Raw genomic sequence first — 27299 nt, 5'->3', positions numbered from 1 at the left:
CAAGGCTGCCCCCCCCCTATTTCCTCCTGTATCAAAAAACACGCTATACGGCATACAAATATCTGTGCATGATGTTGCCAAGCTAATCAAAAACCTTGATTCCAGTAAAGCAACCAGTCCTGATGGCATTCCAATTATAGTGCTGAAAAAGCTTCAACCAGAACTAGCTCCCATACTTACAAAGCTGTTTAAGCATTGTCTTAAGGAGAATTGCTTCCCAACACCCTGGAAAACCTCATCAGTATGCCCCGTATTTAAGAATTTAGGTGATCGGTCATCTCCCTCTCAGTACAGACCTATAAGTCTCCTGTGCGTCATGAGTAAGTTGCTGGAATCTGTCTTAAATAGAGAAGTAGTTAACCACCTCAGCAAAAATAACCTTCTTAGTGACATGCAATATGGTTTCCGTTCTGGCAACGATTATATCTCAAAGGATTACGAATCTTTCAACAAAGGCTTCCTTTCTAGGGCAATTGCTCTCGACATATCAAAGGTCTTTGATAAGGTTTGGCATAACTGTCTACTTCAGAAGATCTCCAGCTATGGTATAGTGCGAAATGTCTTCTCAGTTATTAAATCATTTTTCTCTGATAAATTCATAAGAGTAGTGGTCTGTGGGCAGAAATCAGAAGCTCATAGTATTAATGCAGGAGTCCAACTCTCTTCTTGATCTACATCAATGATTTCCCAAATCACATCCTTAGATCATTCATAGACATTTATGCTGACAACACTACCATCTATGGCAGCACATCAAAGGCTGTAAACAACTAAGTTCTCTCTGATGCTCTCTCCTGATCTTGCGCATGTGGTACAATGGGGAAAACCATTCTGATCCCCATCAGTTGAAATGAATGGCTCTTGTCTTGGGGAGGCTCCATGTTTTGACAAGCTTCTAGGCTTGACCTTTACTCCTGATCTGAAATAGAACACATTGCCAAAATAGCTGGAAAAATGGTGGGATTCTTCTATTGATCCAGTAGATATCTTACTGGTGATGCAATTCTCTACCTATATAAGAGCCAGGTATGTCCAAGGATGGAGTATTGTTGTCAAATCTGGGCAGGAGCTGCTAGAAAGGACTTATCCTGCCCTGATAGAGTTCTTAGTTCTTCATAGCCTAGTGGTGGATGCCCTTTTCTCTTCCTTGCAACCGCTTTCTCACAGAAGAGATGTTGTAAGCCCGTCTCTGCTTTATTGTTATTTTCATGGCAAGTGCTCATCTGAGCTCGAATCTATGCCCCCCCCCTCACCAAACTTTCGTGAGAAACACTCGTCTAGCTAGAAACGCTATCAATAATTTCCCCCACTCTTTATCTGTGCCTAAACCTAAACGTAGATTCCATGAACAAAGTTTCTTTCTTAGAACTGCATGACTGTGGAAATGTCTTCCGTTTGCCTGCTTCCCGGCTGACTATAATATGGTCTTCAAATCCAACATAAACAGGTTCTTGATGAGCCATTCCCTTAAGTAATTCAATTTACCAAATTTCCACTACTAACAATTACTACGACATTGTCCCATTGACCACTGTACGCTTTTTAACCCTTATCCTCGAGTGGCCTCTGGGCCTTGATAAGTGAAATCCATGCATATATCAGCTCTACTACTAGTACTACCTACTTCAGTATCAATCAGTATTAGAACAGATATATAATTAATTACACAGTAAGAAATCTAAATAAATATTAATCTATATATCTATAAAAGTGAACGTGTCTGTGTTTATTTTCCTACGCAATAACTGTCAATTTTAAGTCTACAGACTCGAAATTTGATATTCAAGGTACTGAGATTTGAGAAAATCTTTGATCGGTTTTCAGCCAGAAATTTGCCTGTTAAGGGGTCAAAGTTCACCGATTTGACCTTTGAGAACACTACCAAACTCCTCCGACAATTTTGGGTCTAAACACTTGAAATTTTAGATATAGGTTCCTTGGACATGGATCTAACTTAATAACTGGATTTGAGCCCAAAACAATAAATATTAAGGGGTCATAATAGGGGTCAAAGTTAAAAAAATTGACCACTTTTTTTTTTTTGTTCAACATACACCTCCAAACACCCGGGCAACTCCGGGCTGAAATGCTAGTAAGTATATATTTTGCAAATAAAAAAAATATGGATTTCTTATGTCTTAATATACTAACCATATTCATGACAATTTTTATGTTTACCTCTGAAATATATGGACAAAATGAGAAACTATTTTTTACTATTTAACAAGATAATTATTTAAATTAATATTTATTGAATGTGAGCAAATTTTACATATCCACTTTTTTAATAAAAAAAAAAAAAATATACAAAGAAACAATTTTCATTTTGGTAATTAGGAGAAAAACTGCAAAAACATGATTGTCATAACAGTATTTTGACGTATTCCAAAAAACATTTTCTGTATGACTAGCAACATTTTATTAATTATAGAAAAAAGTTATTTTAAGTCTGTTTTTGTATTCAATTTTTGTATAAGCATAAAAATGAAAATTCCTCATTGAAAACTGATTATATTATGAAATGAATATGAAACGAAAACGCTGAATGACAATTAGTAAAACAAAACAATTTAAAATAGTTACTTTGTATTTTTAAACATAACAAAAAAAAAACAGCAGAAAACAAAACAAAAACAAACTCAAATATTACAAAAAATATTCTTTTAATCATTAAATTAAAAAAATATTTTTTTGTTATATAGAAAGCTGACAGGTGGCCTTTTTCATGGAAAATATAATTATCACTACTGCCTTAGTTTTAGGAATAATTCTATTGTATCTCGTTAATCATTAAAAGGAAAACCATTAGTGATTGCATAAGATGCAGAGTTAAAAGAAATTATTCCAAAGAAATCTTTCGGCGTATGCAAATGTACTCATATGTAAATGTAATTAAAAGTTGTCATTTGGAATTGAAAACTTTCATTAATTTGCTTTAATATTTCTACTGATATTATCAATAGCAAGAAAACTATTGCATATATTCATAAATTTAAAGAGAATCCAATTACAAATGAATCATACGGAACATTAATTTATTAAAAATGGTTTATAAAATATTAAAATTAAATATATTGTGTTGACTGTATTTTGTAAGTTTTCTGCTTAATATATATGTATGTATTAGTATTTGAAAATATTTCATTGAAGCATAGAATTAAATAAGCCTAATATATTTTTTAATATAAATATAATTTTGTATAAATGGAGAAAACTTTTTCATTTATTAATTTATATGAACCATCAAAACAAGAAATTTCATTTACAAAACTGATGACAAACTTTGCATCCTTCAAATTGTAAAGAATCAAAATTCAATTTGTCTAATAATGTTGGTAAAAAAACAAATAACAAAAAAAATGTCAACTCACTTTTAGGGCTAACAAACTTTTATTGATTTCAGCACCTTCCATTCTCGTTTGCCGATCCGAACTTGATGTGTCAACTCCTCTTTCGTTTCCTATAAACATTGAAAACAATATTTATACATTTCAAAACTTGTTATCGACAGTCAAGAGAATAAAGGCGTTTATTTAAAATATTTTTGTGGGATTTATACCTAGATGTTGTAAGTTAAATCCCAGGTAAAGGAACTTAGAAAAATTAATTCAAACCGATTAAAAGGCATGTGCCATCGAATAACAAATTACACCAATTTAAATAAAAGGTTAAATTTGAACTTCCTCGAAGATTATGGATTACAACAAAAGACATAAAAATAAAAAAAAAAAGATGGAGAATAAATGAAATCAACCAAGATGGAGACATCAGTCTGAAATATGTAAAGAGCAATATCTCATCTAATATAAAATTTTGTAATTAAAACTTTCCTTATACCCTCCACGTCTCTCGCATTGTAGAATTTCCATGAACAGAGTTTCTTCACAAAGGCTTCTTTGAAACATATTATGGAAAGAGTGCTTCCTTATTGACAACTTGGCAGTCATCAAACTTCAAGTTGACAAATTCTTGTCATAAACTACTTCATAAGTAATCAAATGCAATTTATACTATTAATCAATGCTAATACTATTAGAAATATGAATGTTGCTGGATTTTTAAATACTGAAGAGTTGTCTCTGTTTGACCCCTATTTTTCAATGATGTAAGCAACCTAGAGTTGTCTCCCTTGTATCAACTATTTAAAAAAAAAAACGCATGTATGCAAAATGTCTTTTTTGTGTATAGATGTAAAATTGAACAGCGTCTTTCTGCATCTCTCCGTGTGTAAACGGTTAAGAAATGTTGAGTATGATTTGTTTCTTTGTCATCGATATACCTTCTATGATAAAGATATTTCAAGAATAAAAGGCATGTTTTTCTTTATTTACTTCATAATTAATTGAACAAAAGTTATTAATTACCTAACAAATACTCCCATAATGTTCATTATCATTTGATTGATAATCATTTTGTCTCATTAACCCTTATCTTTGAATGGCTTCTGGTTTTGATATATGGTTAACCAATAAAAGTCAACTAAAAGGCACAAAAACTGAAAGCTTATAAATAAAAATATAACATAAAATTTGGTTCACTTAATAAGGATGATATCATAATCAATTAAATTTATCTTAAAAAATCCTATAAAAGAAATAAAAGTAATAATCTGGTGAAAAGAAAGAAAGAAAAGGATAAAGTTAACGGTCAAGTAAGTACAACTAGTTTAAGATAAATTAAGATAAAAATACACTTACCAGCTAAATCTACCAATGAAAATTTACCAAATAAGTCCTTTGATCTGCAAATAAAAAAAGAAATTTGACATAAGAATTTTCCAATTTGAGACATTTAAAGCACAAAGACATTGACAGTATGAGATCAGCATAGAACAAACACCAAAGTGATGACTAACACCACCACCACTGGCATCAGAGAAGTTGGAATTCATCAACAGTTCCAAGTACCTTTGGGCAATTGTGACAAATGAATTTAAGCCTGAAATTCTTACAAAGATAGTGTAACCAACAAAAAGAATTAGCCAACTAAGCTCTATATATAACTAGCCTGGGTGCCCGGTGTTGCCCGGGTGTTTGGAGGTGTGTGTATTTAGCAAAAAAAAAAAAAAAAAAAAAAAAAAAAAAAAAAAAAAAAAAGAGTGGTAGCAGGCAGGCTTGAATCTGTAAAAGAACATGAGAATTAAAAGAAAAGGTGACCCCCCCCACCACCACACCCCAAGATGTGACATCTTTGCCATAGTGTCCATTCCCAAACCAGAAGTGGCATAGGTTTAAATTAAGGCTAGTCAATCGAAAAGAAGGGATGACTTTTGAAAATATCAGCGAAAAAAGCGACCCCTCCTTGTAGAAAAGTGCTCAGTTGAGGGTGAAGGAATTAATGTTTTTTAGCCAATTTATTTTATATTTGTCGTCCAAAGGGCTGGGTTTCGAAATGATACCGATCTCGTGAAAATCCGTCGCCTCTATTTTAGGACATACATACATACATTTAAATAGACAGGTGAGATTTATATAATAGATAACAAAAACCTCACTGCTAAAAAAACAGATTGTTGTGATTCCCGGTTACCTCTCTATTTTTGCACATAAGAGTCGTGGAGACTGAAAAACCAGGGAGAAGGATATAGGTCAGAGAAAGGAGGTGTTTTATGAAATATTCTTAACATCTCATACAAATGAGGAATCGAACAGACTCAAACAAGCAATCAGGTCAAATGAAGATCTACTGACCACCATGAAGAAGGGGAAAATGAAATTTCATACAATTATTAGGTATAAATGAAAAGGAGCAAACAAAGAGGTACGAGAACAACATTTGAGAAGGGACAGGGCTGGCACTAAGTAACATGCTCAGGAAGACAGAAAATCAGAATTGTTGGAGAAAATTGGTTGCTCATCTTTGGCACCACAAAGAAAGGGACAGACGAGAAAGTACAAGTAATAACTGTTGAAAATGTCAGTTTTTCAATCAAAATATATTTTCTTGATTTTGATAATATCCATAAAACTAATGAGCAGCAGAATCAATTTTATTGACACAAATTTTTGCTCTCTGCATGCAGAGTGCAAGAGGAGTGTTTGGGTGTATGTGTGTGTATATATATGTGCATATGTATAACTTTACAAATATATCCGCAGAGTCATATAAGGCACCATGAATACTACTGCTATCTTTTGAAGATCCTCTAGCATGCTTTGATCTTGACTGCCTGCTATTTTGGCTTCAAGTCACAAGTAAGTACTTTCTATGATATGAGCACATTCTGAAATGTTTCAGATATGCTGTTAACCTAAGTGACTAATGAAGAAATAGCTTTAAAATTCTTTTTTTTTTCAGTAGTACACAGGTTTATATTTCTTGAGATGTAGAGTGTATGAATCTTTGTACTTCAGTATTTTCCCCTCAACTGCATATCAAATATTTTGATCTTTCAAATTCAAGACATGTCCGTCCATAAATAATAAAGAGTGAGAGGTGGGGGCAAAAAACAAAAAACAAAAAAAAAAAAAAACATACAATAATTTTAACTTCTACTTGTTTTACAAATAAAATCTAAAAGTAAAACAATGTAAATTAAATCAATAAACACAGAAAACTTCATGAGGAACAAATGTTATAAAAGAAATCTCACCTTCGACGGAGTAAGATTTGGAAGACAGCATGGGACCTGGACGAATGCTGATTTGCTGCAGTTTGACCAGATGTTCTAATGATAGAGGTGAGAATATATATTAGACAAATGATTTTTTTTTTTAGGTGATAAAATATTAGAAATAAAACTATAGAAGCAGTAATATATATACATTAGATGGATAAGGCTTTTTTTTTTTTTACATGATGAAAAATTAGAAATAAAATAACTTTTGTATTTAAATTATTGAAGTTAAGGTTAAGAAAATTAGATTTAAGATTTACAGACTACCACGGATTTTTTTAATGTTTGAGTAACTGCTAATAATTTAATAAGGCCATAAATATTTGTCATTTTTATTTTTTTTAGAAATGGCAAGATCTAAATTACTGACAAAATGAACTAACTTTCAGTAACAAAAAAAAAAAAAAAAAAAAAAAAAAAAAAATCACTTAAACATGTAAATAGCAATAAATACACACACACACACACACGTGTGTGTGTGATATTGTACAGCTTTTTTTAAAAGTTCAGAATAATCTTCCATAACATTTTAACGGACCCAACACATTGTAGATTACGAAGAAACAGAAGAAAGGAAAAAAGAAATTTGATTTGCTTTTTCAGTTTTAAACAAAAAGTATTTATTCTTGGTATGTCCAACAGCACGCTGGCTCTTGTTTTTAACAATTCATTTCTCGCGTCGACATGTTATTTTAAGACGCTTTTGTCACTTGCATGCTTATTCACTGTTATTTACACACCATATCTCGAACACGTGCTTATCCTGCCCTTTTGTCTCTGCTTTTTCTTTTCTTTCACTGTGATATCATTTCGCGCAGTCACCTTGGCCATTTGCATATGTTAGCTGACATACGACTGCTGCTGCTAACAGTGCTAGTGGCTCTGTTACACACATATATATGTGTGTGTGTGTGTGGGGGGGGGAAACGTTGTTTTCTTTGATGCACGTTTGATTAGACAACAGTAATGATTCCTGCGTGTTTCTTACGATCGATCTTTTCGAGTTGGCGAGCCAATGATCTAATATTTTCATTCGAGCAAACACACCAACCATCAACTAAGCTTTGTATGAGGGGGAAGGGGTTATAACTAAAAATGCTTTCAAAACGGCTTTAATCAACTTTCTCAATAAATTCACCAATTTTAATTTTCTAACTCATCAGATACCTGAGGAAGGCTCATGAGAGTCGAAAATGTTTGCTAATATGGCGAGTTCTTGTTCACAATTGAGTAGAACATTAGATCATTGATCCGTCAAGTCAAAAAAATAATTAGCGTTACACAAAGCTTTGTTTGTAAATAAACAAATTGAGCACAAGTAGCAATCAAAATATTTATATTACTTTCATGAGATTGTTTCTGGGCGCTGATTCCATGGGCCAGTGAGTAGAGCTGTCAACTATCAACTAGATAGTTGTAGGTTTGATACCAAACTTAGAAAGAGTACTAGTCTAGCTGCACTAAAGAGCTGTGATACAGCAAAACAGTCTGTTCATGGATAATATATATATTACTTCACAATAATGTAATGCAATAAATTTACTGGTATGTAAATCCAGTGATTATCAGTCTTACAAAATATTATTGGATGTAATATTTTATAAAGACAACCCCAACTAAATGAAAATTGCTCAATATACTAGATAGAGCAAATAAATCATAATTTCGTAATTTAAATTTTATGATGCGCAACGGTTAAATTTCAAATCTAGACTCTTTATTATGTGCAAGACAAAGAATACATTTCAATAAGTATATTTCCTTAACCTATGGGTTTTCGATGTTTATTTGCTAATATTTTTTCCTCTGAGGAGATGGGTAAACATCGAAAAGCAATAGTTTAAAGAAATATACTTATTGAAATGTATTCTTTGTCTTGCACATAAAGAGTCTAGATTTGAAATTTAACCGTTTCACATCATAAAATTTAAATTACTAAATTATGGTTATATATATATATATACTAGCATGGATACCTAGTGTTGCCAGGGCCGACATGAAGTTCGGTTTCGCCACACTTGCTATACTAAGAATATTGAGCAGTTTTTTATTATTATATATCAACTCTATCGTTACCCCAACAAAAATAAAAGAACGAATAAAAACACGAAAATGTAACCCCCCCCCCCCAAAGAAGTATGTGACAAACTCTCCACCAGATATTTCGGCAGAAGGGATAGAAAGATAAGCTATTCTCCGGATATTGAGCACCTTTTTACATTCCAGTTTAAGCAAATTTCTTTTCTGCTACCTAAGTCTAGAAAGATTTGTACTTATGGTCTGTTGCAACGAAAACAAACTGTAAATAATTCAGTTTCAAAAATACCAAAGTAGAATTTGTGTTAATCGAATGTTTATGTTATAAAAATGATAAGTTATGACTTATTGCGTTATTAAAAAAAAAAAAAAAAATTAGTTATGATGTCAAAAAAATGTGAAGAAAAAAAAAAAACTGGCAACAAAACGTAAATGAAAGTTGTTTGTTTTTGTTTTAAATAAAGAATCGTAGTTGAATTGAATTGTTTGTTTTAAAATAAAAATTCACTGGACCACAACGTTAATTGCGAAATCACAAAATTTATTTCATTTAAACTAATTCCAAAAATAATGCTTGAAAGTTTTGTTTTAACATCCGCCGAAAAAGAAAACAAAAACAACAACTGATTCATAAAAAAATCGATGTCGGTAAAAATAAATTAAATATGTTGTCAATATAAATCAAATTTAAATAATAAACTTAAATAGAACACTTAAAACAATTATATCACTATAAACAATAACTAATACACCACTATTTAATAAAGTCAATTTTCCTTAATGTAAATATGCAAATGACGTCACCTCTTTAATCTAATATTTTGCAATAATCATAATATATATAGGAATGAATAGGATAAATTAATGAATTTTTGTATATATTAATCAACTTGTGAACAAACAGACAGGAATATATATATATATATATATATATATATATAGTAAACAAATTTACAAGGTCATGATACTAGACATGCTAATGTTTCAGACAGATGGTCAGTTAAAACCACAAGTCCTCAACAAGCAACTTAAAAAATGGTTGTGGTTTTAACTGATCATCTGTCCTAAACATTAGCATGTCCAGCGCTGCGACCTTGTGAATTTGTTTATATTAATAAAAATATTTCTTGCTCTTCATCCATTGAGCACTCTTAATAATCTTGTTAAATTCATTAGTTATCACTCGACTACCTATAACCCGATATATATTATATTAATGTAGAAATATACAGGATTGTAAGAAGATGCATTTTTTTTTTTTTTTTTAATTCAATTTATTTTTTTTTAAATCTTTCTTCCAATTTTCACTACATTCACTAGAGTTGCAGGTGTGAAGTTTGAATATCACAATTTTTCTCTTTCCTTTTTATTTATAAAAAAAAGAAAAAAAAAAGGATATTTTGTACAAAAGTAAATATTCCATCAAATACGAAGCAGAGAAAATCTTACGTTTTTCAAAGAAATAAGATTGAACAAAAAAAACAAAAATACTGCCTTTTAAACAATGAACTATTTACATTTATATTACTACTTTACAACAAGCATCCAAAACAATTCTCACTTTTTATATAATACTTTAAAAATCAACTGTTCCTGATGTCATACTGAATTCCTTTCCTTAGTATTACACACACACACACACAATCACATGTGATGAAAATTATGGAAATATTATTCTGACGTGATAGAGAGATAAAAAAGGAACAAACCAAATTATGTTCATCAATGTTTCAATTTTATTTCAAGACTTGCTCGGAATAATTTATTTGAAGAAAATTAAACAACAAGTACAATATTTGAAATTATATTTGTGTTTGTAATGTGAAAAAGATGTCTTTGTTCTATTTCAGAACAAAAAAAGCTGTTAGCATTTAAAGTGTATATAATGTTGTGGCATGAAGTGAGATTTATATACATCAAGAAGACAATAGATTATTATAGTTGATTAATTAATTTTTACATTTATTTTTTATAAAAATAGTAACATTCTTATTTAAATAGAATTTGGCAACTTTATTGACCAATATCAATGTTATGGCTGAAAAGTTTTATTAAAAGAGATACATACCGAACAGCGTTGCCATGCTGTATCAGCTTAAGGACTTCTTCTACAGTGTTAACTTTATTCTCTTGTAATTTTACTATATTCACTTGACCTTTTCGATCCTCTAATACACGTAATTTGACCTTTTTATTCAATAAGTCAAATACCTACAAAACAACGAAATAAAAACTTAAAACATACAGTTTAAATAAACCTGGCTGTTCACTTAAAGAAACATGGATAAAATAACTTGGAAAAAAAAAACAAAAAAAAAAAAACTTTTGTTACTTGATAAACAGAATTGATAAACATACTTGAATGACAAAAAATAATTCGGTTTCAGAATACTCTTAATTTTAAATAAGGAAATCAAATTTTATGAGCAATCAAAAATAGATCATCTTATTTAATTTTGAAAATCTTAAGAAAAAAAATAATGTGGAGGGGGATAACTCAATTTAAATTTGTGATATTTATGTTGTAATTTCCACAAATACTCATTAATCGCTTAAAAATGATCTTCATAAAAATAAAGCTATTTCATCAATTTACATGATTTTTGGAACATATTTTTGTTTCATCACAAGTACATACATCATAAAGATTTTTATTTTTAATGTAGGGGAAGTCTGGATAAGACTAAAAAAATTGCTACAAAAGTGAAAGATTTGATTTTTTTTTTTTGTTAGTTTATAGGGAAGCACAAGTTGTCTAGTTTCCATTGTGTAAAGGGGAGGATGATGTCACAAGTCAGATGATTTTCGTTTTTTAAAGACTTTGGAAGGTATGAATTCCTTATGGTGCTTCTACACTATTGGGACGAGATCTTGTAGTTGATAAATGGAGTTTTCAGATAAAACAACAATGGTTTCAACTGATTTTTTTGTCAATTCTAATAAGTTACAATGGTAGCTTCCAAATTATGCAGTCGGAATTACCTGAATATTACTGAATTATTTAAAAAAAAACTGCAACTTTAATTGTGTTAGCAGATAAAAAATTTCAGCCATCTTGTTTAAATCAAAACGGAAAATTACCTCCCTTTTGAACTCCGTGTCTTACAATCGTTTATCAAATTCTATTTTTTTTAAAAATTTTCTTTAATAATTTTCTACCTTATCGATTTTCGTAATTTTTGGATATAATAATCTTAAAAATACGAGGAATACATAGATACCATTATTTTCATGTGAAATTTTGTCCCAATAGTGTAGAAGCGCCTTCCTTATTTCACCCATTTATGAATTAAAATGTAGAAGTACAGGACTTTGAAGAAATTCATTTACAAAATTAAAACATTTGTTTAGAGAAATGGTTTCGAACGTTAAATATCCATAAATGTTATTTAATATTTCCATCCGTACATAACGAATACATATTGTTTAAATCTAAATTCCTGTGCTTATTTCTTTGCTATCATACATTTAGCAAAACAGCGAACTGGGAGACCTTCACCACCATCGCTGTCACTGTAAGATGAGAACAAAGTCCATTTGAAGCATGGCTCAATTACTTGGAAAGCGGCTCTTACGCTACACATCAAACATGTAAAAAATAATAAAACCCGGAAAAGCTATGAATTCCTCATTCTATTCATTTATAGATTAAAAACTACCACTACTATTTTTATACCAATTTATTTATAAAACTAAAAACATTTTAGAAAAAAATGGTTCCAACCATTAAATAACAGTAAAGATTAATATGCAATTAAACAAACAACATAGCCCAACCATTTATTATACATTATCATAATACTAAGAATTTACCAATTCCAAATATACCATTAGATCAACCATTGATATGTGATGTTAATAGATATGCATCTTTGTTTTTATATCTGTTCAAGGTGTTCAACTGAGCTTCAATCTATGGTCCCCCCTCGCCAAACTTTCACAAGAAACACTCGTCTAGCTGTACACACTATCAATAATTCCCCCCACTCTTTATCTGTGCCTAAACCTAAACGTAGATTCCATGAACAAAGCTTCTTTCTTAGAACTGCTCGCCTGTGGAATTGTCTTCCGTTTTCCTGCTTTCCGGCTGACTACAATATGGTTGTGTTCAAGTCTAACGTAAATAAGTTCTTGATGAGCCGTTCTATATAAGTTATCAAATTTACCAAATTTTCATTACTAATGATTACTATATTGTTCAATGTCTACTTTACACTCTTTAACCCTTATCCTTGAGTGACCTCTTGGCCTTGACAAGTGGTGATGCCTATGTAAAAAAAAAAAAAAAAAAAAAAAAAAAATCTATAGTAGCAGGCCGCCCGGCATCACCCAGTCATAAAATACACTTACATATATTTTGATCAATGCCGATTTCATATTTATTATATTGGACTCCATATATAGCAACGATTAAAAAGAAAAAAAAAAGACTCATGCGGCAACACTGAGAATCAAAACCAAAACGTTTGCTTACGATTTACTTTTTCCTTTGACGTTATGAAGACATGTTTGCTCTAAGGCTAAAAATTAAAACATGGACTAATAGCTATTATGTTACGCATACGTTCGACCATCACCTAGCAAATTCCATTTTTTAAAAAATTTTCACACTTTTGCATAAAATTTCCCTGGCTAAAACCCAAATATAAAGTTTTGCATGGGTTTGAATACCCTATATGTTAAGTTTTAGGTCTGTAAACCAAAAACTGACAGAGGAGTTTAGTAGGCAAAATTTTTTAATATATATATATATATATATATATATATATATATAGAAAGAGGTTTGTGTTTACTATAACCTTTTTATGCAAATATTATGCAAGTATAAATCATGTAGAATATCTGCATGCATATAATTACATGTAATAGTTAACTAAAGATGATCATCCCATAAAAAAAAACAAAAAAAAAACGGACAAAGCTAATAGAGAATTAAAATGAATGTTGTTCTGCAAATCAACCAAAAAAATAAGATGAACATTTTTCTATACATAAATAATCACAAATTGTTAATCTTTTATAAGTGTTTAGAATAATAAAGATTGTAGTACTTACTTTGCCACTGTATATTTCAAAATAACTTGCACTAACAGTGATGTCCAATTTTTTGTAACGCGAATGAAGCAATTTAAAAACATCTTTAGCTATAATGGTAAAAAAACAAAAAAAAAACAAAACAATATGAGAATAAAAATAAACTCAAAAAAATTACGAAGTTTTCCAGTTAATTCAATTGCAAAATAACAAAAACACATTTTTTTGGTAATTGCAATTAAAAAAAGTGATGTACATTGAATAACGACAACACAAAGCAAATTTCAAGTTCAAAATTTGATTTGGGAAGAAAAAATAACATTATGTTTAAAACAGCAAAGAAATGATCACTACCTGCTAATGCATAAATTCCTTTGCTACAATCTTGACTTTTACCAGAAAAGTCTCCACCCATTGTCTGAAAAAGAAAGAAATCAATTTAACCCCTAGGCTATGCTGGCTGTTAATTTTTTAACACCTAGTTTTCTATTACAAACTGTTTCTCTGATATTGTCTGTAGGAATGAATGATTATGTGTTTGAACATAATATGTCCTATCATTCACACATAATTCGAATTATCAATACACTGCGATTTTGCCTGTAAGTCTTTGTTTTTAAATTTCTGTGAATATTTTCACAACCTACGTAGTCGATGTAACTTTCTTGTTTTAGGTCAAACCATGAAAAGATGTTACAATGTTGATGAAGTGCTGCAGAACATTCAATTGAAGGACTCAGTGATGAGGAAGGTTTTGTGGAAGAAAATATTGGGATGCAGAGCAATGATATGGATGATTCTTCTGATGGTGACATTCAAGGTGCAGCTGAAGATGAAGGAAATGTCTACAAAGGAAGGAATGGCTTCAAATGGAGAAAGGAAGCTCCTCATCAAACATCTCACCGATTGGAGAACACTGTCAGAATTCTAATTCCAATGAGTTTCACACATCAGATGCGCAACTGCAACAAAATTAAGGATTTTTTCTATTTCACGCCAGCGATAATAGAAAACCTTCGAGTAAACACAAGCAAAAGATTTGGGGAAAATGAAAAAGAAATCACTGAAAACTAAATGATTGCATTTCTAGGATTACTAATACTATTCAATGTAACAAAGAAAGACAATTTGATATTGGTGAGGTTTAGATTATCGAGTCGTGCCATTTTTCACCTGAAGCTAAGCTAACTATGTCCAGAGAAAGATTCCAAAAAATCAGTAGACATCTAACTTTGGATGACATTGAAACTCGAAATGATAGGAAGACTACTGATGAAAAGTTCTTCATAGCCTGTCAAATATTCAAACATATAAAGGAGAAGCTTGTGCAGGCAATGAAGCCATCAACCAATGTCTGTATGGATTAGACTCTTTACCCATTCAGAAGACATTGCAAATTTAGGCAATATATGCCCAGCAAACTATCAAAATATAGGTTTAAATATTAGAATTGTTGATTGTGACACGGGTTATGTTTTCGACACGGATATTTATTGCGGAAAAAAAAAAAAAAAATCAACAAGATGCAAACAACAAAAATGTTGGTGAGCAAGTAGTTTAGAAAATATACAAACCTCTGTTCAAAACCGGTAGAAGTGTAACTACTGACAATTTTTCACAAGCAAATCATTGACTGAAAGTTTGTGGAAAAATGGTCTCACTTTGACAGGAACATTGAGGAAGAACCAGATATTCCTCAATGCTTCCTTACAAAGTCAGAATGTGACATTTACTCTTCTCTATTTGGTTTTGCTGGCTCTCTAACACTTGTGAGCTATGTTCCGAAGAAAGGAATGGCTGTTATCCTACTTTCTACCCAACACCATGACAAAAAAAAAAAAACTGAACCTAATGCCAATGACAAGCCTGCTATCATACTCACATATAACGAAACCAAAGGTTCAGTAGACGTCTTTCACCAAAAAAATGGGAAAATTAACTGTTTGTAGAAGGACTCGGCGATAGACTGGTACACAACAGTGTCATTCTAAGAGGTTTGAAGTTGAACAAAGTATTTGATGGCCGAAAAAGAAGGAAATAAAAAAATTGGCAAAATGGCTAACTAGTCCATGCATCACAAACAAAATCGCTGAATGGCAGCAGAATGGATTCACTGGAGTGCACCATGCAACGAAACAATTAGCAATTGCTAATGGCTGTCCGCAGGTTAATCCACAGTATGTTGCACATGCTCCAAATGCCTTGACCAGATGTGGCTTTTGTGACAAGAGACGCCAGACAACATGGCATTACCACAGCTGCAACAATGGTGTCTGCAAGGACCATGGAATGTTTCGTTGCCCCAACTGCATTAATCAATGAATGCTTGAAATCCATGTTTGAATGTTGGTATTGATTTTGATAGAAAAATTATTTTTCAAAGACCCTAGACTTGATTTTATGTGATGTGAAAAAATTCAGACTCATCGTAGGCAATGTGTGTAAAAATACCATCGTAGTCCAAGGGTTAACTATACAAAAATAAAATATATTTGGCATTTTTTAATGCAATAATTAGATCTATTACAAGTGAGTCATAAATAAAATATTTGTATTTACAATTTAAATACGAAGTACAATATATATCTCAACTATACTGAAAAGTTCTGATGCAACAAAACAGTGTCTGTAGATGACTAAACTAATATGCCCCCCCCCTCCATTAAAGATTGTGCTCTGGTAAATAAAACCAAAAGCTTATGATGAATTGCTCTTTGTGCAAACAAATGGAGCTCTTAATTGATGATGTTCACATTTCGCTTATTTTCAGCAGGTGCTGAATGATAGCCAGGTGTTCAGGGGCATCAACTCTTGTCTAGATAGAGTTTTGACACTGGTTTGAGGCATTTGCTTGTCTAGCCACATTAAAGAGCCAAGATACAGTGAAACTGTCTGCAGATGAATATATATCATATTAGCTATAACATTGGGAATATAACAATGAAGATAGCATTCCAAATAATTTAAATTGTCAATCATCATTTACCAAAATTCTGAAACATAAAATCATGAATACAAAAATTTTTGTTGATAGATGGATTTGGAAAAACTGATTGTATGCAGCAGGTTTAAAACAACCACTCAACACGGTCAAATTTTTGGTTCTCTCAAAAAGGATGTCTCATTCTAACTTTAGACATTAGTTAAAAAAAAAAAAAAAAAAAACCTAAAGAAAACAAAACAAACGATCTAGTCTAATGCAGACCGATTGATTTGAGCATTAAAACTACACAAAGAATTGTATAATAAAACAAATATACATACGTGTGTTTTGCCACTTCCGGTTTGTCCATAAGCAAAACACGTAGCCATTCCACCTTCAAATATACAATCTACTAAAGGTCTTGCAGCATATCTGAAAGTATGAAAATGAATACAACGATTGAATACTTGCAAAATCCAAGTCAATATTTGAATTCAAAAGTTTATTTTAATAAATATCTCGGCAGATGTAAAGAACACAAAATTCTCAGTTTATAACATTAATTTTTCTTTTAATTTACTGTTCAAGTTTTAGACTTTCAATTTGCTATGAATGTTTTTAATCTATAATGATACTAAAATTCCAAAATGATAATCTTTCACTAACATATAAGTGAAAAATTTACATGTGAAACTAGAAAAATATTACATGTGTTGGTTATACATTTTAACCAATACATGTAATTTTTTTCTTGTTCAATCATTAAGATATTTCTGACTCTTGATTAAACACCAAATTTTTCAAATATACCAAGAAAAAAGTATGCAAGATAGCCAGAAAACTAAAGATAAAAATAGCAACACCCAAGATGGAAAAAACTATATATATATATATATATATATATATATATATATATATATCTATATATATATATATATATATATATATATCAACTTTATAAATCTGATGAGGTTATTAAAAGTAAAGATCAAATCTGATTTAATTGATCAAGACAATGCACACATAAGCATATTTTTATAAATAATATTTATTTTATCATCAATAACATAGAAGTTTCTTGTCCAAAAGAAAATATTGGTGATAGAATGGCTGTAAATCTAAGATCAGTAAATTTTTATTAGGAGTGAAAACAATACTTCTACCAAATAATATTTATCAATAATTTGTTACATTAATAGAAATCTAATCAAAACACCCAAAACTTTATTCATAGTAGAAGTGTTTTTTTTTTGTTCATATTAAATTGAAGTAAATTTTCTTTACAAACTTTCATATGAAAAATCAAGTATTTGTTAAAGTTTTGATTCAAGTAAAAACAAGTTGGGTCTAAAGTTTGGTTTAGTTAAAAAAAAAAAAAATCAACCAATATCATGACATGGGACATGTTTATTTATTTATTTTTTCTATAAACAATTATTGAACTAGATTGTTTAATAATTGGTATGGGTTTCAAATCTGGTTTACAAGTATACAAAAAAGCAATATAAACTCATAAGAAAAAAACACAAACCCAGATAAAGTGTGTATAAGTCAGTTGTGCTCTGGATGTGTGTGTGAGAGACACTGTTGTGGAAAAGGACCACCAAATACTAGCGTTCACATCTTATTTCCAGTATATCAGCTAAGATCCGAGATAATTTGTGCCGAAGCCATCAGTCATTTGATCAACATTGCCAGCTCATTTCATCTGCATGATTTGTCTTTCGATCTACAAGCCGAACTCCTAAATCTATTCAGTTTTAGCTTGAAATCCTGAATGTCCTGTTATTATCTTAGAGGGATCAGTGGAAATGACCACATTAATACTGCTTACCCTCTCGGCCACTTCCAGCTGACTATCTGGAAAGTAGTAAACAAGCTGTCAAGTGCCACCAGCCTGGAGATGTTCACCTATCTCACTTTCAGTAACAGTCATTTCCTCAATCAACATTCTTGGCTGTATGTCCATGAGGGAAGCCCAAGGGGGAGGGGGGTTTAGGTAGGTAGGTAGGTAGGTAGGTAGAGAAACAGTCTATTGTATCAGATATGTTATAGGAAGTGTATCACGCACTGCAGGCAAATATTACTTTTTATTAGAGTTTTGTAGTTCAATGACTTATATACTATGCTATACATCTGAAAATAAAATTTATGAACTCAAAATTTTTCTAGATTTTTCACTCTAGACATCATTAGTTTAAACATTTAAATCCCAGTCAGGGGGAGATAATTTGTACAGTAATTTTTTAAAGATATTGCTGTCCTTCCACATACAGCACCTGTTGTTCCAGAGTGATAATCCATCTGGTATTGACTAGATTAAACATTGTTTAACTTTGGTGATCTAAGAAGAACTGGTGTCAGAACGTGATCATACCACACATTAGCATATTAGAACAAATGTAAGATAAATTAAAATGTAGATGATTTAGAACAAACTTACCGATAAACCATTTCATTATTTGCATTTTCATCTAACGCGTAATCAAACCGGAAATTTTGATTTTCTACATATTTTGTTAAGTCGACCTTGGCTTTCAGTTCATGTACAATAACATGGTCCTTATCGGGAATGGTTATCACATCAGGTTCGCGTCGACTCAACTCTGAAATTCAAAACGTTTGTAGAAATAAATAAAAAATAAATAAATGAATTAAATTTTTAAAAAATGCAACAGTAAAAAGATTCTTAAATGATTGAAATAAAACACTTTGTTAATTTAATAAATATTTGTCAGCTGATACAAAAAAAAAAAGCCATCTAATACCACTCTTAGACACAAAGTACACGTGTGTGAAATTTAAAAAAAAAACGGTCTTGCTGTTTTAGAGTTCGTATGCAGTGAAAACACACACACACACACAAAGTGCCTTTTATATATAAGTAGAGATAAGTCAGTTGGGTGGTAGCGTCAAACCATTATTCTTTTCAAGTAAATATTCCATTAAAAATTATGTTCTGACAAGCTACAAGCACTTGTATCCCCTCGATATGAATACCCCCGACAAACAGCTAAATCCCATCCCTTCACAGTAGAGACACCTAGGTGTAAGAAAGCCTTCTACTCCAATAGTTTCTTCCCCAGAACTGCTAGACTTTGGAACTCCCTTCTGGGATTCTGCTTTCCCAACTGTACTGACATGCAGAAGTTCAAGTGTAATGTGACCAGACATCTTGCTACTCATCTCCCTTCATAATATCCCTGCAACTTATGTCCCCGATAGTAGCCCCCTACTTCAAAGTGGCACTGTGCCTTGTTTGAGGTGAAAATTGAATAAAAAAAGTATCAATTAAAAGTTTCCTATATATTATAAGAAAATAAAAAATATAACAAAATGAAAGCATTTATTTATTTGCGGACTGTTATCATCATCTTCATAGTTGTTTCATCACGTTTTGGCCAACACGTCTTCTAGCCTTCGTCAGGTGGTAAACTGTGACAGGATAGGAATGCTGAGTCTTGTAACTGTATTGCCTTCCATAGTTGTTGTTGTTGTTGTCTCACCACATTTGGCTAACTAATCCTCTGGTCTGTTTTTGAGGAGGATTGAAACCACTACCTTCACATAATGCTCACCTGGAACTGTAGAGACTCAACACCATGGGCATTCCTATGCCATCGCGGTTAACCACCTGAAGAAGGCCAGAGGAAAAATTGGCCAAAATATGGTGAAACAACAACTATGAAGATGAGGATTAACAGTCCGAAATATATATATATATATATATATATATATACACACACAAATTATGAAGCCTCCTCTAAAAAGATTACAAAAAAAAAAAAAAAAAAATAGAATGAAAGCAGACTGAGACCAATAAGAATGAAGATTAGAATTATGAATGCCAGATTTGTTTTCAAAGTACATAATGGGCATATAATAGGTAAGAGTTGTAAAATTAGATGTTATCAAAACATGAGATCTTGTACATTAAAAAATTGTTTTAATGTTAAAGTCAATTTTAGTGAAATTCGTATTGTTTAAAGTTAAGAGATGTTCGATTATGCCAATTTCCTAAAGAACAAATATTACTGAGACATTTTAGAAACAATAGTTATCAAGATTTATCAATTTTATGCTTTGTTATCTATTAAACTTACCAGGGTTAGAGTGTGAATCGTAGGAGTTGGAAAGTTCCAGGGTCAACTCTTAGGATTCACTAAATTCTGACTGACTCCTTATTTGCAAGTCTTCCAATATTCAGACTTGTTTTTTTGAGGATTAAAATATCTGACTGACCCTTTCCAAACTTTCTGATTCTGCATTCCCAAATTCTAACAGAGTGCATTTATAAGCTTACCATTTTAAATGAAAATTTTTTGTTTATATTTATAAGTAAAATCTTTTAAAAAAATGTAAATATTTAAAAATTTATTCAATTGTACACAAGCAAATGTGATAAGTTAATGAAACCTTTTCAGAATTACGTAAAAACTTGTGATAAGAAATTTAAAAGAAAGGCAAAAATGTTTAAAACAAACCCCTCCACTGTAAGGTATGGTATCTCAAATAAATTTGTTTCTTCAGTATTCAATAGGTACTAGACCACTTACAACCCATTGGGTCAGCATTTGTTTATATATATATATATATATATATATATCTACACACACAAACACTAGCGTGGGTGCCTGGCGTTGCCCGGCTGTTTGTATAGCGAAAAAAAAGTTTTGGTAGGCAGGTAGGCTCGAACCTGAACCCTTGACGTGAAGGTGGAAAAGAAAGTGTGAAAAAAAAAAAAAAAAAAAAAAAAAACTGACAGTTTACCGTTCGGCCACGACGGGACAGAACTGAAAAGTATTCTAATTCAACGATTAAAAAGTTAAGTGACATGTGCGTAAATTTAACGAGGTCAAACATCATGCCATAGGGGAAACTTAACTTTGGCTGCAAGCCAGTTTCTGCATATTTGTTTGTTTCCCCCCAAAATGTTAGGGAAAACCAGCTCCCCATAAAAAGGGAGTGTCCAAATGAATAGCAAGACGGGTTTTCCCGACACTGAACAAACCTCATTACTTTCTGGATGTCCCTGGCACAAGTGGCAGGCAGCTGCCTTTTCTATGGATACAGTTTTGCTTATATATCGAAAAGCCAAACAAACATGCGAAGAGTAAAAGATATTGTGAAAATAGCATGAAAAAGTCACTCAAATAAAAGATAGACGCGACCTCCTTTCGTAAAGCGGAGTTATTATAATCTAGGTAGTATATAAAAAAATTGTAAGAAACAGTGACCCCCCCCCCTCCAAAAATTTTTTATATGCTGTCTAAATCATAATATCTACGACTTAAGCATGGGGGTCGCGGCTATCTTTAATTTGCCCAACTTTTACGTGCTATTTCGAGATATTGCCGCAAACGATGGGGCGGGGGAAACAGAAACTGGCTTGCAGTGCAAAACTAGGTCAAACATCACGCGACTTAACTTTCTCGCACCTGTCAATTTCACTTTATAAATGTCAACTTAAGACACTTATCACTTCCTCTCCCTTTGTGGCTGAGATGGTTAGGTCTCAGGGTTTTTTTCACTTTCGTTTCTGCCTTCGCGCCAAGGCATCAGGGTTCAAGCCTACCTTCCTACTAAAACGTTTTTTTTTTCTTTTTTACACCTCCAAACACCAGGCCAACTTTTTTTTTTTTTTTTTTTTTTAAAACAGAGTTGTTTTGATTTACTCCCCTTCCCAACACACACACCTCCAAACACCCGGGCAAGGCTGTGTACCCCCCCCCTCGCTAGTCTATAAATATAAAAGCGAAAATGTGTGTATGTATGTATGTTCGTATTTTGTGTATGTCTGCAAAAGGATTTTTTCCGGCGGCTTCTTGAGGCCGTTGCTCATTTTTAAAACATTTTATATCACGTTGCAATCATAATATCTACAAGTTACGAACTGGGGTCGCGTGTGTATTTAATTTGCCCGATTGTCGAAAGCTAAATATTCAACATTTTTCGATCGGCGCATGTAGATTCGCCTTTTTCGTATAATAGAAGCAAAACTAATACGAAGGTTGTTACATCGTTCCCAGCATCAGCATGATACGCCGGAAACGTCCAAAAGCAATCAGCTTTGATCAATGCGGTTTTTTCCTTATTATATCAGACAATTGCTATTCAATTCGGACAATCTCCTTTCAATGGGGAACTGGTTCCCCCCCCTCGTATCATCTTGGGGAAGCCCAAACTGCCCTGCAGTAAATGAAAAAATGATCCCGCAGTGAAACAAAGTAAACAAACGCCAAAAAACTGCCGCGTCATCGTAACTAAATTTCATGTACGTCGTGTTAGCTCAGTTGGTTAGAGCGTTGGGTCATTATCTAAACGTTTTGGGTTCGAATCGTGGTGTAAGATTTCTTTTTTTTTTTTTTGATTTTTTAAATTCAAATATTGAACCAGTGTTATTTAAGCCATTTTTCACGTAACGTTCGTTTTTCTGTTTACTTCGCTTATTCTTAGGTTTTCATTAACACCCCCGACCGACCACACACACACCCAAGAACACCCGGGTACCCACCGAGTTTTTAATTTTTAATATCGAAACAGGCTTATTTAAGCCATTTTTCACATTTTTTCTTTTTGTTTTAACGTTCGTTTTTCTGATGTTTTGATTACCCCCCCTCCCACCCCGCTTAAGTTTTAACATTCGTTTTTATGTTTTCTTTTTTTACTTCGCTTATAACAAACAAACCTGGTCATTGACCTCATTTGCTGAATAGCTATTGCTTACGTCGTCGTAATGCTCTACGACTTCCGTGCGGGCACCTGTCAATTTGGTTCTTACTTAAATAAATTCAAACATCTTTCAGTAACTCATTCTGGCTGGCCGAACGATTCATGTTTTTTTCACATTTTATTTTCAAACTTCGCCTCAGGGCTTCGGGTGCAATCCATTTCCATTTAATAAGCAATAGTTTTTTTGTTTTTTTTTTAAAAATATTCCAATGTTTTTTTATTTCTCAAAACAATTACTTTTTATCTGTAAATGATCACTGCGTAATGAAACAGATGAATCAAGTATCGTTGATGGTACTGTACCTTTTTTGTTCAATGGCCTCTTTCGAACACAAACACAAATTTGATGATCTTCTATAGCATCTGACCCTGTGAGAGGACGGTAATCCAGACTGGTTCGGAATTCTCTACAAAATGAAAAGGTACAAAAAAATATTTTTCAAAACTAATATAACCGTATTATATTGATATCTGTAACAATCAAAGTTTTGAAGCTACATTTTTTGCCCATTATAAGAGTAGTAGTTGATGGGCAAAAATCAGAAGCTCACAGTATTAATGCTGGAGTCCCTCAGGAGTTCATCCTGGGCCCAACTCTTTTCCTGATCTACATTAATGATCTTCCAAATCACATCCTTACATCATTCGTAGACATTTATGCTGATGAAACTACCATCTGTGGTAGCACATCTAAGACCATAAACGACGAAGTTCTCTCTGATTCTCTCTCCTCTGATCTTGAGCACGTGGTACAATGGGGAAAGGAGTGGCTAGTTACTTTTAATGCATCTAAAACCAAGCTTCTATCAACGTTCTGATACCCATCTGGCATCAATTGAAATGAATGGCTCTCGTCTTGGGGAGGCCTCATGTTTTAACAAGCTTCTGGGCTTGACCTTTACTCCTGATCTTAAATGGAACACGTACATCAAATCTGTTGCCAAGGCCGCTGGAAAAATGGTGGGATCCTTCTATAGATCCAGCAGATATCTCACTGCTGATGCAATTCTCTATTTATATAAGAGCCAGGTACGTCCAAGGATGGAGTACTGTTGCCACATCTGGGCTAGAAAGGACTTGTCCTGCCTTGATAGAGTTCAAAATAGACTTCGCTACCTCTATCTCATAGAAGAGATGTTGCGAGTTTGCTTTATCATTATTTTCATGGCAAGTGCTCGACTGAGCTTCAATCTATGGTCCCCCCCCCTCGCCAAACTTTCACAAGAAACACTCGTCTAGCTGAAAGCACTATCAATAATTCCCTCACTATTTATCTGTGCCTAAACCTAAACGTAGATTCCATGGAGAAAGCTTCTTTCTTAGAACTGCATGTCTGTGGAACTGTCTTCCGTTTTCCTGCTTTCCAGCTGACTACAATATAGTTGTCTTCAAGTCCAACGTAAACAAGTTCTTGATGAGCCGTTCCACTTAAGTTAACAAATTTACCGAATTTTCATTACTAACGATTACTATATTGTCCAATTGACTATTGTACACTCTTAACCCTTATCTTCGAGTGGTCTCTGGTCTTGATAAGTGGTTATGCCTATGTAAAAAAAAAAAAAAAAAATCTTAACTATCACCAATTTTCTTACTTCACTAAAAGCAAAAATTTTACTTTTCTCTTTCCCTGGATTTTATACCTTCTCTCTTCTTTCCCATAATTTGTCACTTCCCCAAGCCATTTTTGCTTATCTTAATAGATTCTTTCATCTACATAAAAAGATGACCATTTTCAACATGAAATGAGATAAGGTATGTTAGAATTCATATTCTTTTCATTAATTTAATACATACATAAATAATATCTAAACTAAAGATATATATTATTTTATATTTATTTAATCTAAAAAAAAAAAAAAAAAAAAAAAAAAAAAAAAAAAAAAAATGCTTTATATTACTTTTATTAAATATTAAATTAACATTCCATATTATATTTTCTTGATTCAAAATTAATAATCTTATGGCTACATCTGATCTAGTCGCATTGTTAAACAAAATTTTCTCATCAAACTACTCTGCTAAATAGATGTTTAATTTCATTTTTTAAATGGAAATCACCCCAGATAAAGCATGAAGCCACTTGATATAAGGAGTTTAAAAAAAAAAAAAATACTTCAAAGTCAAAAATTAGCCAGCAATAAGTATGAGATAGGTTCTGACCCAGAGATTCTTTCCCCTTTTTCAGAAATTGATCATGAAATGTGAGGATTCATTACAAAATAAGAGAAGCGAGCGTTATGATAGCTCCATTAAAAATTAAAAAATGATGTATGCTGATTTTTAATGAATAAAACCACATTTAAGAGAAACAAATTATAACCTCATCATGGACAAAAACTCCCAATTTGGGTCACTTGTATCATATTCTGTATCGTGCAATTCTCTGACAGCCTGCTGATGAGCTCTTCTTTCCTCACGTCTCTGCTTTATTCTCTCCACTTCCTTGACACAATTGGATTTCCGGCGTCCTGCAACAAAATCAAAAATAAAGTTGAAAAAAAAAAATCTAAACAAAATAGTAAAAGACGTCAGTTTTGGTGTTCAATTTTCATCTGAAAGTAGCTGTTAGATTAAACAGAAAATAAAGTGAATCAAATTAATTTCACACCGTCATCAAATCGATTTAATCAAATGATGCATTAGTGGACTCAGTGTCAGGAGTTCAAATGCTGTTGAGACTAAGTCATATGGGCATGATTTTGATATGATATGCGTTTACTCAGATCGAACACACACACACAATTTCATTTATGCACCGGTTACCTACCCCTGTGAATTTCCGTTTTAGCCGACAGGCAGCGTTTGTACTACTTCCTGTTTCGTTCTCTCCTATGATCTTAATTTTGTCATAAAAAATTTAAGACAAATCAGAACCCCAATAAATTCCAATTCTGGTTAATCATCCTAGCACTAGCATATACATTTCTCTTACTTTACAAAAACTTTTTTTTTTTTTTTTAAAAAGAAAAAAATAAAGTTCCTTTTTATGAAAATTAAATGAAAGTAATCCTGTGCAATTATAGTTGAGTCTTGCAAAAAAAATCAACATATATTAATACAAATTTTTGATGCCAAAAATAATTATTTTGTGTTTTGTTTACAATTTTCCATTTTTGGTATCAATTCTAGAATAAATATTTATTGGTTTAAAACTACAAGTAAAACTAAAATCTATAGATCACCAACAAATGAATACATATGCATATATGGCTTTTTATAGTTAAAAAAAAAAAAAAAAATGACAACTAAATATTTAGAGATGTGAAAAGAATAAGAATTATATAGGAATCAGAAATTTAGAACAGAATTAGTAATTGTATTGGAATCGTTTCATCACTAGTGTATGCTGAAAATAAAATATCTGAACAAAATTAATGATAATGTAAAACCTATTTTAAGCCATTTTGCATTTATTCATATGGTAATTGATGTGTAAACAAATAGAAAATAGCCGAAAACAATTTTGCTGGTAAATCAGGTGATATGTAACTATTTTAGAAAATGATGACTACTAAAAAAAACAACAAAAAACTTTTCCATATACTTTCATTACAGCGCTCACATTAGCGGCTACCTTTTGGGTTATAAGCAGTAGTGTTACTGGATCATTACAATACATAACAATAACCATACATGAATCACCAATTCCCTTTTGAATAAGATACTTCTATTATTAATCATTAGCAAGATTGCTTGGGATTGAATGATGATCACTACTATATATATATATATTTTTTTTTTCTTTTAAACTACACTTATAACTATGGCTAGGACAACAGCATATTCTTTTCATTGTTTTGACTCTTGAATGTGTATCCATTGATATCTTATATGCTTTTATATAGAGTGATGTGGTTCTTGGTTGATTAACTGTGTCAGATATATACTCAAGAGTCAAAATAATGAAGAGAATATGCTGTTGTCATAGCCCTACTCATAACACCATATTATCAT

General features: G+C 31.9%; 1 protein-coding gene across 12 annotated transcripts in view; it reads right to left on the bottom strand.

Annotated features, from left to right (window-relative positions):
* Positions 1–27299, bottom strand: part of LOC145279808 (kinesin-like protein KIF2A) — a 148206-nt gene that overhangs the window by 17739 nt on the left and 103168 nt on the right. For all 12 annotated transcript variants that reach the window (XM_080131172.1, XM_080131162.1, XM_080131163.1 and 9 more), the window contains 10 exons: positions 25666–25813; positions 23646–23749; positions 19054–19216; positions 16952–17042; positions 14042–14105; positions 13709–13797; positions 10722–10864; positions 6593–6667; positions 4698–4741; positions 3372–3460 (listed from right to left, as the gene is read on the bottom strand). In XM_080131172.1, coding sequence (XP_079987298.1) covers positions 3372–3460; positions 4698–4741; positions 6593–6667; positions 10722–10864; positions 13709–13797; positions 14042–14105; positions 16952–17042; positions 19054–19216; positions 23646–23749; positions 25666–25813 — 1010 coding nt within the window. The remainder of the gene's footprint in view (positions 1–3371; positions 3461–4697; positions 4742–6592; positions 6668–10721; positions 10865–13708; positions 13798–14041; positions 14106–16951; positions 17043–19053; positions 19217–23645; positions 23750–25665; positions 25814–27299) is intronic.

The sequence above is a fragment of the Euprymna scolopes genome, chromosome 7 (genome assembly GCF_053919585.1).
Source record: "Euprymna scolopes isolate OS-2025 chromosome 7, ASM5391958v1, whole genome shotgun sequence".
In the NCBI taxonomy this organism is placed as follows: Eukaryota; Metazoa; Mollusca; class Cephalopoda; order Sepiida; family Sepiolidae; genus Euprymna; species Euprymna scolopes.
The sequence above is the reverse complement of the archived record's forward strand: the minus strand, read 5'-3'. Positions and strand labels throughout refer to the sequence as shown.